An 11,579-nucleotide genomic window follows, 5' to 3' on the forward strand; every position below is an offset into this window, starting at 1 on the left:
GTGCCTCAACTTCTTCCTGCTTCCTCTGTTGTTCATTTCTGGCACCCCTCCTTGTGCTGTGAAACTCTTTTACCTGGGGGGGGGGTAGTCCCTTTGCAGTGAATAGGGCTTACTTCTGAGGAGGAGGCAGCAGTGAGTGAGACATGCACCATCTCTGCCATATCACTCACTCCCCTCCCCACAACCAATTGCATAGAAATTATGTGGTTTTTGTTTATTATTGCTATTATTGCTTTTAGTGCATTTCTTCTCAAAAGAGCTCACCACTTCTCCTCTCCATTAATACCCTCACAACAATCCTGTGAGGTAGGTTAGGCTGAGAGACAATGACTGGCCCAAAGTCACCCAGTCGGCTTAACAGCCAAGTGGGGATTAGAACACTGATCTCCCACATCCAAGTCTAGCACTCTAACCACTACTCCACGCCGGTTCTCCAAAGAAGATTTGGATATATAAGACAGGAGGAACTGGAGCCTTTTCTTTTATATGTAGAACTGCACTGCATACCATTGAGGTGGGAGTCAGGGGCAGGTCAGCAATAACTCACAAGGTGCCAGTGAAATTAACTCTTTATTCAAAGAAACAAAACAGCTCAGGCCTAGTGAGCACAACAACTCTTCCCAGTAGGTCTTGCCCCAATGAAGCGGTTGCGAGAACTGAAGGTCCCTGCCTTCCTACAGCTCTCTAACTCTCCTCCTCCCCCAGGTCCTTCCCAAGGAACCTGAGACTTCTCCACCATTACTGTCTTTGTTCCACCCTCTTCATACCTCTTTGGGTTCTAGGAAACCAGCAGAGGAGGGGAGCTGGTTGCAGCAGCAGGGGGAGACTCCCTGGCTTCTTCAGTAGCCTGCCTGAGCTCTGCCTCTGATTCTGGGCTGCTCTCTGCCACAGCCTCTTCCTGCTCACTAAACCCTGTAACCTCTTCAGCTTCAGGCACCTCCTTCTCCTCCCCCCAGTCGTCTCCCTCTGACCACTCCTTGTTGTCCCACCACAACTCCCTGGCTCTGAGCCTTCTTCCCTTGGGAGTTCCCAAGCTGGTGCCTCCCACCATTCCTCTGTGTCCAGCCAGTCCATGACACTGTCATGAATGGCGCAGTCAGAGATCTGAAATAAACAGGATGTTGGTGTTGATGTCAACAGCACACATTCAGTTATCTGTTGAAAAATTGCAGACTTGAAACTTTGTATTTGAAATGTATATTAGTATTGGGGAAATGTACAAAATGCTAATTGAAGAATAAGTTGGAAATTTCCACTTCGGCAGTGTAGGATTAAAAAGGAAAAGTCATTAGAAGCATGCATAATACAAATGAGTCCATTAGAAGAAGGTGAGGCTAGACGTAAATAGCCCTCATGATGCTGGCAAATGTTTCTTCAGAGTCAGTCCTGTCATTACATCTTGCGTCTTTTCATCTTTCAGTGCCTTCAGAAGCTTATCTAGAAACAGGGATGGAACATGACACATGTTAGTCATCAACCAGAAATGCAAATGTGCAGTCCTTTGAGAAAAGAATGTAAAATCCAAGCACACAACTCCTGATTAATACTGACCTTTGATGTACTGATATTAAAGTACAACCTTCATGGCCTAGTAGGGATTTGGATCTGGATCTCATGGATCCTAGTCCAGCACTTTATTTACTCTAAAGCAGGTGGCGCTGTGGGTTAAACCACAGAGCCTAGGACTTGCCGATCAGAAGGTTGGTGGTTCGAATCCCCACAACAGGGTGAGCTCCCTTTGTTCGATCCCTGCTCCTGCCAACCTAGCAGTTCGAAAGTACGTCAAAGTGCAAGTAGATAAATAGGTACTGCTCCAGCGGGAAGGTAAACGGCGTTTCCGTGCGCTGCTCTGGTTCGCCAGAAGTGGCTTAGTCATGCTGGCCACATGACCCGGAAACTGTCTGCAGACAATTGCTGGTTCCCTCGGCCAATAAAGCGAGATGAGCGCCGCAACCCCAGAGTCGGTCACGACTGGACCTAATGGTCAGGGGTCCCTTTACCTTTACACACACACACACACACACACACACACACACACACACACACACAAATGTAAGGGAATATCATATATTGCATTTTTTTTTTTGTGTGTGTGTGTGTGTGTGCGCGCGCATGCACACAAACACACACTTCTTACGTATCTTTGTTGTTCTTTTTTCTCCCCCCTCACCTTTCCTTATTTTTTCCTGTATCACTTTATTTCTTTTAACTGAAATCACTTCAATAAAATATAAATATTACTATAAAATAAATAGTCATTATCAGTGGTGCAGCCAGGTAATTTTAGACCCTGGACTTAATGATCTTACGGTCTCTCCTACCTTGAGATTTTGATGTGCATTATTTCACTTAAAGAAATGCAAACCATCCAGCAGTGGTGGACCTGGGTACATTGGCACCCTGTGTGAGTGCAAAATTTGCCCCCCCCTCCATCGTGCATCCTTGAGCTACCTTCTCAAAGGTGGTTAAGGAGATGTCCGGCTTTGGGAAGGAGGCACATGAGTAGAATGTGTCATTTTATTTAAATGCATCTCTGGGTTATTTGTGGGGCACAGGAATTCGTCCCTCAGACCCACTGTCTGACGAGGTCTGAGGGACAGTGGACCTGACCCCTGCTGAAAAAGTTTGCTGACCCCTGATCTAACCCCACATGGAAGTTTATCTGATTGCTATATTTCTTTGCCAAAGTATCCCCATGCTTCTTTTATATTCGACTCATCCTGATTTCTTATATTTGCAGTTAACATTGCCAGCTCAGTGTATTCTATTAGCTTATTCTGCCATTCTACTTTTGTGGGAATATTTTTGTCCTTCCACCTTTGAGCATAAATTATTCTGGCCACTGTTATTGCATAAAGGAAAAGACTAAATACTTTTTTGGGTATTTCCCCCCTGCTATATTTAGTAAATATATCTCTGGTTTCTTGGGAAATGAGATCCTTAACATCTAAACCACAGAGCCTAGGGCTTGCTGATCAGAAGGTCGGCGGTTTGAATCCCTGTGACGCTCCCGTTGCTCGATCCCTGCTCCTGCCAACCTAGCAGTTCAAAAGCACATCAAAGTGCAAGTAGTTAAATAGGTACCGCTCCAGCGGGAAGGTAAACGGCGTTTCCATGCGCTGCTCTGGTTCACCAGAAGTGGCTTAGTCATGCTGGCCACATGACCCAGAAGCTGTCTGCTGGCTCCCTCGGCCAGTAAAGCGAGATGAGCGCTGCAACCCCAGAGTCATTCCCGACTGGACCTAATGGTCAGGGGTCCCTTTACCTTTACCTTTATATCACCCCCCAATACTCTTTGGCTTTCTTACAAATCCACCACATGTGTATAAATGTCCCTTCAACCTCTTCACATTGAAATCCCAGTAAATGTCAAGCAGGGCCAACACTTCTCTCACCCGCCAGATCAATTACAGGCCTTCTAGCCTTTAACAAAGTTTAACTAATAATAAACAAATATATTTCAATGGCCATTGGTAGAGAAACTCCACAAATGGAATGCACTCATTGTCTTTTATTAATGTTCTATGTTACCGTATTTCTTAAAGGGAGACACAAACTTTTTAAAAATAGATTGCTTTCTTCTTCCTGCCCTCTTTTGTTCTGACTGAGTCCTCTCTCTCTTTTTTTCATAAAAACTGGGGCTAAATAAAGAAGAGGAAATAGGTGCTCCGCTTCTGACTGGGGGATGCTTCCAGATCATTTATTTGTCACCAAAGTGTCTCAAAATGGTTTGCAAAATAAAAATAGAAATAACAAGAAACATTAAAACTAGATATATATGTAAATAGTAGCAATGAAACAAGACTTAAAGTGCCCATCCATATCTATTCATCCACACACAGGCACACAAGGGGCTGTTCCCTGCTTGCATCATTCACCAACCCCATCTACTCCCACCTCCATCCACACCCTTGATCAAAGCCACCCCTCCCTCCTGCTCTCCCCTTAGATCTCACTAAACCTCTTCAGCTCACCTGGGCTGCTTGCTTGCTACAGCAAACGACCCACACCTTAATGTCAAAGCCTTTAAGACTATTTCTTGTGCAAGACCTCTAGGTTGGTATCTGAAATGGTCATCAATATTTCTGGGGTGAGCCTATTGCTCATTTGCACAAATACCTGTGCCGTATTTCTTAAAGGGAGACACAAACTTTTTTTAAAATAGATTGCTTTCTTCTTCCTGCCCTCTTTTGTTCTGACTGAGTCCTCTCAGTCAAACCAGACTTTTACAAAATGGAAACCAGTTTTGAAACTGCTACAATCTCTTGGCCAAAACACTTGGACGATGCATTAGAAAGTTTGAACCTTTCTCAGGGCATTTAAATGTGTTATTAATATAACAATGAAAAAGTTGTCATTTAATTGCATTCCTAGAAGGTGTCTGTGTAGAGAGTGACTTGGTATATATTTTTATCAATGGGTCTTTTAAGTTCTGCTGTAGGTTGGACCAATTTGGAATATCTCTTTACTGATTTATTATAGAATGTTAAGGGGGTGAGTGGGTGGAATGGAGAAACCCTGTTTGTCAATTCAAAAAAACAACTTCAGATCAACAAGCTTAAGTACTCCTAGGAAAAGAACAAATTAGTGACTTTATCTAAGCTTGTGTGTGGGGTACCTAAGAAAGAAAAGGGTGTATAATAGTTCAAAATCTGGATTGCAGGGGTAAGATGTCATGTTCGATGTCCCCAAATCTTTCATGTGTATTACATTGAAGACATTGGGTGGATGGTTAGGGTACATGTCTGGATCATTATGGTACAATACCAAGAGAGCCTCAGGGATATTTGGTGGGGTTGTACAAAGAGGCTTTGGGATCTCAGCCTTTGGATTACTCACATTGCTGTGGGTCTGAGCCGTCCCCAGTGAGTGCCAGCAGCTCCAGCTCCTTCAGGCGGATGCCAAGCTCACAGATCTCTCCATCTGGCTGTTGCTGCTGATGTGCCCCACTTCCACGCTGGGGTGTGCTGTCAGCAGCAGGACAGAAGAAGCGCAATGGCTCATAGGGGATGGGGGCCAGACCAGCTGGCCAGGGGGGTGGGCAGCAGCGCTCATTGGTGGGTGGGAGGAGTCCAAGCCCAGGTGGAGGTCTCTGAGGCCCAGCTGACCCTGTTTCCCCTCCTCGCAGTGGCACAAAGAGCTTCCTCCAAAGGCTGCAATCAGCAAGGGTGGTACTCTGTGTGGTTCGGTCATAGAGGGAGGGGAAGTATAGAGGGGGTGGTGGCCGAGGGGGTGGAGGAGGCTGTTGCTGGTGGCTCATGAGGCTCCTCCTGATGGCTCTGCATCTACTGCCGCCACCATGGGAACAGTGGAATCTGGAAGATTCATGGGTTTTTTAGTGTTCTAAATAGATTAATCCTATACAAGTTGTGCCTGTCACTTTAAGGAAACAGAAAGTAGACCTTAGAAGGAAATGGCTGGAGGGTTACAAAAGTGGAACCTGTTTTTACTGAACTAGAAGAGACGTGGGAATGGGTAAATCTGTCAATTTCAGTTTCGCTTGGTTTCTCATTTTTCCAGTCTTAAATCCAGTGCTCTACATTTCCATAGCAGCTTGTGATTTTTTTTTAAGTACTCATGGAAAATTATCAGCATTTGAAGTGTGAATTATTTCTCTGAATATGCCCAAGCTTGTACACAGCTTACACATTTTTGCACAGCAATTTTGCCTCATATAATGCATATTGTATGCTATTTTCACTGATATATGCATTTTTATGCACACCTTACAGTAGCATATATATTTTTGCACACATTACTTGGCTGGAGAACTGCATTGTAAAATTCGGAGAAGTGCAAATTTCACAGGATGGCTGTGTGTGGGTTCTCATATTGTTTCAAAAAGTGTGAATTAGGTGGATTTGCCTTGAAATGTGAACTGAATTGAATTCCTCCTCCATTCCTAACCAGGAATGCAGAACCTGTCTAGTACAGAGAGAGAGAGAGAGAGAGAGGGAGAGGGAGAGAGAGAGAGAGAGAGCTATAAAAGGAATGGGCTCAATATTTCATGAAGCAAAAAACTGTATAATCTTTAAATCATAACCAAGCCAATTTACTGCTAATTAATTTACTCTTTATTCTGCAGCAGAGGGTGGGTGCTATATCAGTGGGAGTTCTACAGTGGGAGTTATTTCCAAAATCTGCCTGCAGGACTTTGGGCTTGTTCAAACAGGTGCTTCAGGCTGGAAGGGGCTGGCTTCATGCTTCAATTTAGGCCTGGTACCTGACCACTTTTATTAGTTCTGTTGGAAGCAACAACTGCCATCTTGCACCCTTTCCATTTTTGTTGTTGTTATAAGCAGCTCATGGCAATTTTATGCTTTCTGAATCTTCTAAAATGAATGCTTGCAAAGAGATACTGCTGTTTCCAAAATTCAATCTGGCTGTTGAAGGACAAAACTTTCAGAAACACCCCCCAGAGTAGTCAGTCAATCCCTCTAACCAGGGAACTCTGCAAATCTGTAGCTCTGTGAGCAGAATATGGATTGCCTAGCAACTCTTAGCCCCCTTAGCAAACCACACCTTCCCAGGATTCATTGCAGGAAGCCATGGCTGTTTAAAGTGGTATGATACTTCTTTAAATATATAGTGCAGCTAGGGTGCTTTACAACCCAAAGGTTGGTGACATTACAGTGACTAACAGAAAAGCATTTGCTTTTCTCCACAATAGACACACCAGGTCAGTTTGGTCCTCCTCATGTTTCACACTCCCTACAAGGCCTCTCTTAAAGTCTCCATGACTAAGTTTGGGGCGGCTTTTACTTTATGTAGAGTTCAATTTTGACTTTCAATATTAATTGCTCAAAAGGCTGCGGTTGTGGTTGGAAACTGAAAAGCAATCTAGGCGAAGTGCTGTCTGTGACATCAGCCTGCACATACTCAATTCAACTCATGGCACTGTAGCTGGAAGGGGGCATGTGGCCAGAGAGAAACAGTAATCTCAGAAATGTCATGCCTTCTTTACCAATATTAAATGACCCGTCTTCTCCCATTTATTGGCAGGAAAGTACCAACAGTTGTGTACAGCACTGACAGTTCTATTACTTACAGTAAACAATAAACATACTGAGATATTTTATTAGACATGCCCTTCTTGCCCTTAAAGCAGGCATTCCCACATAAAAATGGGGAAACACTGGATAATAGCAATGAGTGAAAATACCTACACTTCTAAATATATATGGCTATAAAGAGGATTCTCGCCTCAAAAGCTATTAATGTACAAGTTTCATGGGCACAAAAAATAGTTTAAGAGCTAGTAGGTGGAGAAGCAAAACAATCCAAACATTTTGCAGCATGCTTTTCTTTTATAACAACTTGGGATGTCCAGCTCTAAGATTTATGTTTCTCAAGATGAGTTTCTCCTTTCCCTTATACTCCCAAGAAATAAAGCCAAGCAATTTTCCTCATTTAGGACGACTGGTTCTTCCAATTTTATTTTGTTTCCCAGAAGGTTATGAACCTATTGCTGTCATTTTTTTTTTCTTTCCGACTCTTCACTTGAGAGATTCTGGGGTAAAGCTGGGCAAGTTAGTGGCTAGATTATGTGATGGTGGGTGTTTGCAGCATACAATAGTTGACTATTTCTACTTTGGTCTTAGTTTTGTAAAATGTTACTGGTCCTGTACTATCACCATACAAGTGATACAAAACTATTAGCAAACCAATAGTTGCTACAAATTGTATTAGTGGGTACAATAGTAAGCATTTATTCAATGCTTTAGGGGGTATGGAAGGAGCCCGAGATTACGAAAACTGTTTGTCTGGTTGTGTATTTTTTTGCGATTGCCTTATTGGTCTATTTTGTTAGCCACCTTGAGCCATTTGAGTTTTGAAAAAGAAGGTGGGATGCATGTATTCTTAAGAAAATTAGCCAAGTTACCCCATTATAGTCTTACGTATCTAAAAATGCCAACTTTCAGCATCCTGGAACACTCTTGAATGGCCAAGAAAGAAACTGACCACTCAGGGAGCAGAGAGTGGCTTTAGCTCCCGTTTTTGTGATCTCCACTAAAATTTTATAATACTAACACTTCTGTGTGGATTTCAAACATTTCTTTTACACGGCAGTACCTGTTGAGCAATGGAACTGCAGCTTTCTTTATTGATATGGTTGCACTAAATTTTAAATGGCAAGAAAGAACTGCAGACTGAGATACTGCCCCAAATTTCATTATAACTCCTCTTCCAGTGACTTTCCAATTTTAACAGGGTTGCAAAAATATATTTTTTTCCTGGAAACAATAAAAACAGAAAGAAATGCTAGACATCCACTAGAAACCACTAAAATTCCAGAAATGGCTTTTACGTTATGTGAAAGAGATGATCAGGTAATGAAACATCAAAATAATGTGCTGTCTGAATGCAGCAGACATTGGCTAAAATTATTGGGGGTTTGGGGTGTGGGACTATGGATTCAAATTAACCCATAACTTTCCTCTCCATTGACCTGGGGATACTTTAAGTGTGGGGACCAAAGCTGCTCTCCACCCCATCTAACACTGTCAGGGATCCTACAGCAGGGTGCATCATGTTTCTGTATTCAAAACATGCAGATGTACATATCATGCCATCCAAGTGGTCCTTGCCATAGACAAGGCCTCCTCCCATACACACTCCACACACAACAACAATGTGCATTTTACCAATGTTGTGACTGCAAACAAAGCTTTTACTCCAGAAACAAAGTGCTTTGTATGATACTGTACTGGATTATTCAGAATAGTGCTGCAGGTCTGATTTTCACCCAGCAGAGGGAATCAAACACCTATACTCTGGAAAATAAGTGTGTGTTTATTACACTTTCCCCCCTACAAACACATGCATGATAGGGACATGGTATAATGTTGATCTTGACCTCAAGCACTGCTTGTATTATCATGCTGTTTCCCCCCAAGGAGATCTTTGAGGGGGGAGCAATATATGTAACAGAGCAGCAACCTTTAAGCAGTAGACTGATAAACAAAAAAAATCAGTTAGTTAATCCATGGTGGCAAATTTTAATTAGTGGACCCGTGGGTTAAATCATAATTGCTTTTGTTTTGAGGCTGTGGAGATAATTCTCTCTTTAGGTTTTTATACTGTTTAATTGACTAGTCAGGAGTGGTGATGGTGGAAGAGAAGCAATTTGAGCATAACCAGTGAAGGATACAGAAGCTGGTTTTTCTGTAGCTGGGAAGAAAGAGGAGCCTTTCTTAGGATACTCTAAGGATATGCTGGTAGTCATGAGGTCCTGGAAGCCAAATTCAGGTTGGAAGATAGGATGCTGAAAGCGAGTACCTGCTACTGGTCTCATGTGCAAGGCCAACTAGAGTGGCACAGCTTTTTAGTTTCAATGCGCGAGTAAGGCAATAGTGTCGGGAGGAGTGGTTCGGATTTGTTAGGCACTGGGGTACATTCTGGGGCAAGCTGGACCTGTAAAAAAGGGACAGGTTCCACTTGAACCAGTATGAAACCAGATTGCTGGCACATAAAATCAAAAAGGTAACTGATGGAGGTGGGGGAGCTGACAGGAGTTGAGGAGGCTCCAGTTCAGAACGAATCTCCCTCCTGGGGAACATGTTTTGGGTTTCCTATTCCTTCCCATATAAACTGCAACAGGATTTTTCATTTTGTCTGCTGGGAGATGGACAAGCTCCCTACACAGGAAGAAGTTTCTCATATTCTGGACAGAGTTTTATGAATGTTTGGCTCCAGTGTGTCACCAAGCCTGAGCTGGTGCAGGAGGTCACAAGCTTCAGGGGCAAGATTAGAGCAAGAGACCATGAGCAGCCAGGGAGCTGTCCAGCATGAACCAAGTCAGATGTGCCAGAGACTAGCAGAGGAACTGTTCAGCCAAATTCAAGTACACAGACAATGCTAACTTACAATGCTAGGTTAGAAGCTTCCCTATGGAGCTTCACCATCACTGAGCAGTTAGGAACTGAAGGTTTTGTAGGTTGCACTGGATCATCTCAAGGTACATGCTATGCCTTTGTCTCCTCCCAAATAGACCTGATGCAGGGAATCTGTTTTAACAATTGATCTCTCTCCTTAGGGAACTCTGGGAATTGCAATTCTCTGAGAGGAATAGGGAACACCTAACAACAACACCCTTTACAAATTACAGGATTATTCTGAGGAAGCCATGGCTGTTTAAAGTGGTAAGAAAGTACTCTAAATGTATAGTGCAGATGGAGTCTAACGTTATGCTTTCGAACTTAGCCTCAACTGTGGCAAAGATCTTTTAGTGGAGGGATGGTAGCTCTGTAGGCAAGCGTGTGCACCGAGTGTAGAAGGTTCCTGGCACCTTCACTTCCAAAAAAAGACTTGTGCTGGAAAAATGCTGCCAGTCAGAGTAGACAACACTGGACAAATAGTGTGACTTGTACAGACAGAGGAGAAAAACACACATACAATATGACATATTTTGTGTTTCTTTAATGGCTAACCTTTCTTATGAAGGTTCCAAGCAAGGTTCAATTGGCCAAGGTGACACCAGCAGAGGAACCCTCAGAAAAAGGAGTATAGAGATGATAAGGCTGTCAGTGAGATGATGATAAGAGAGCCAGTGTGGAGTAGTGGTTAAGAGCGGTAGACTGCTAATCTGGTGAACTGGGTTTGCATCTCCGCTCCTCCACATGTAGCTGCTGGGTGACCTTGGGCCAGTCATGCTTCTCTGAAGTCTCTCAGCCTCACTCACTTCACAGAGTGTTTGTTGTGGGGGAGGAAGGGAAAGGAGAATGTTAGCTGCTTTGAGACTCCTTCAGGTAGTGATAAAGCGGGTTATCAAATCCAAACTCTTCTCTTCTTCTTCTTCAATGGCTACTAACCCCCTCTATGTTCTCCCTCTACTATTGGACTCAGTATGCTTCTGGATTCCAGTTGCTAGGAAACCATGGATGGGGAGAGTGCTTTTGCACTCACTCATGTCCTACTTGTGGTCTCCCCATAGGTATCTGGTTGGCCACATTGAGAACAGGATGCTAGGTTAGATGGACCATTGGCCTGATCCAGATCTTTTTATGCACTTAGAAGTTTAACTGCTGGGTTGTAAAAATGCCTGGGATGTGTGAGTGAGGTGCAGTCTGTCACTCACTCACTCACTCACTCACTCACTCACTCACTCCTATGCGTTTGTTCACCAGAGGAATATTCTTAGTTGCATTAGGTATGTGGCAAGTTACACCTCTGTTCTTTTGGCATTATATGCATTTTGAAGCTTTTAAAACTCTTTTATTCTTACCCTTTCAGTAAACATTTAATAGTATCCTGAAGCCTCATGCATCACTCTCTGAATAATCTCACCTGCTTATGTTTATATCTCTGATCAATGTCTATAAAATATGTAGCTTCTATAACGTTTTGCAGTTAATTAGAAATTAATGTGCAAAGGGCTCCATCGAATAGATTTGCACAGGAGCACATAAATCCTACTTGTATGAAGTGGAGTGTCTAATCTCCCTGTTTTTATTTTAAATGCCAGCAAGATAAATGAAGCCCTCATATATCACTCAGTTATGAGGCAGTTTTTTTGTCAGCTACCTCTGTTTTTAGCAGGCATCTAGCATAAAACATGTTTCTTTAATCACAGACTGTAG

At 43.0% G+C, this 11,579-nt stretch overlaps 1 protein-coding gene across 1 annotated transcript; it reads right to left on the bottom strand.

Moving 5' to 3' along the window:
• Nucleotides 1–1,181: 1,181 nt before the first annotated feature.
• LOC309355398 (uncharacterized protein C11orf91 homolog) lies at nucleotides 1,182–5,292 on the bottom strand. Its single transcript, XM_081886200.1, has 2 exons — nucleotides 4,840–5,292; nucleotides 1,182–1,437 (listed from the first exon to the last, which is right to left on the bottom strand). The coding sequence occupies exons 1-2, from the start codon at nucleotides 5,258–5,260 to the stop codon at nucleotides 1,352–1,354; spliced, it is 507 nt and encodes a 168-aa protein (XP_081742326.1). The 5' UTR covers nucleotides 5,261–5,292; the 3' UTR covers nucleotides 1,182–1,351.
• Nucleotides 5,293–11,579: the final 6,287 nt, after the last annotated feature.

Source organism: Podarcis melisellensis (genome assembly GCF_964234715.1).
Source record: "Podarcis melisellensis genome assembly, chromosome: 1".
Lineage (NCBI taxonomy): Eukaryota > Metazoa > Chordata > Lepidosauria > Squamata > Lacertidae > Podarcis > Podarcis melisellensis.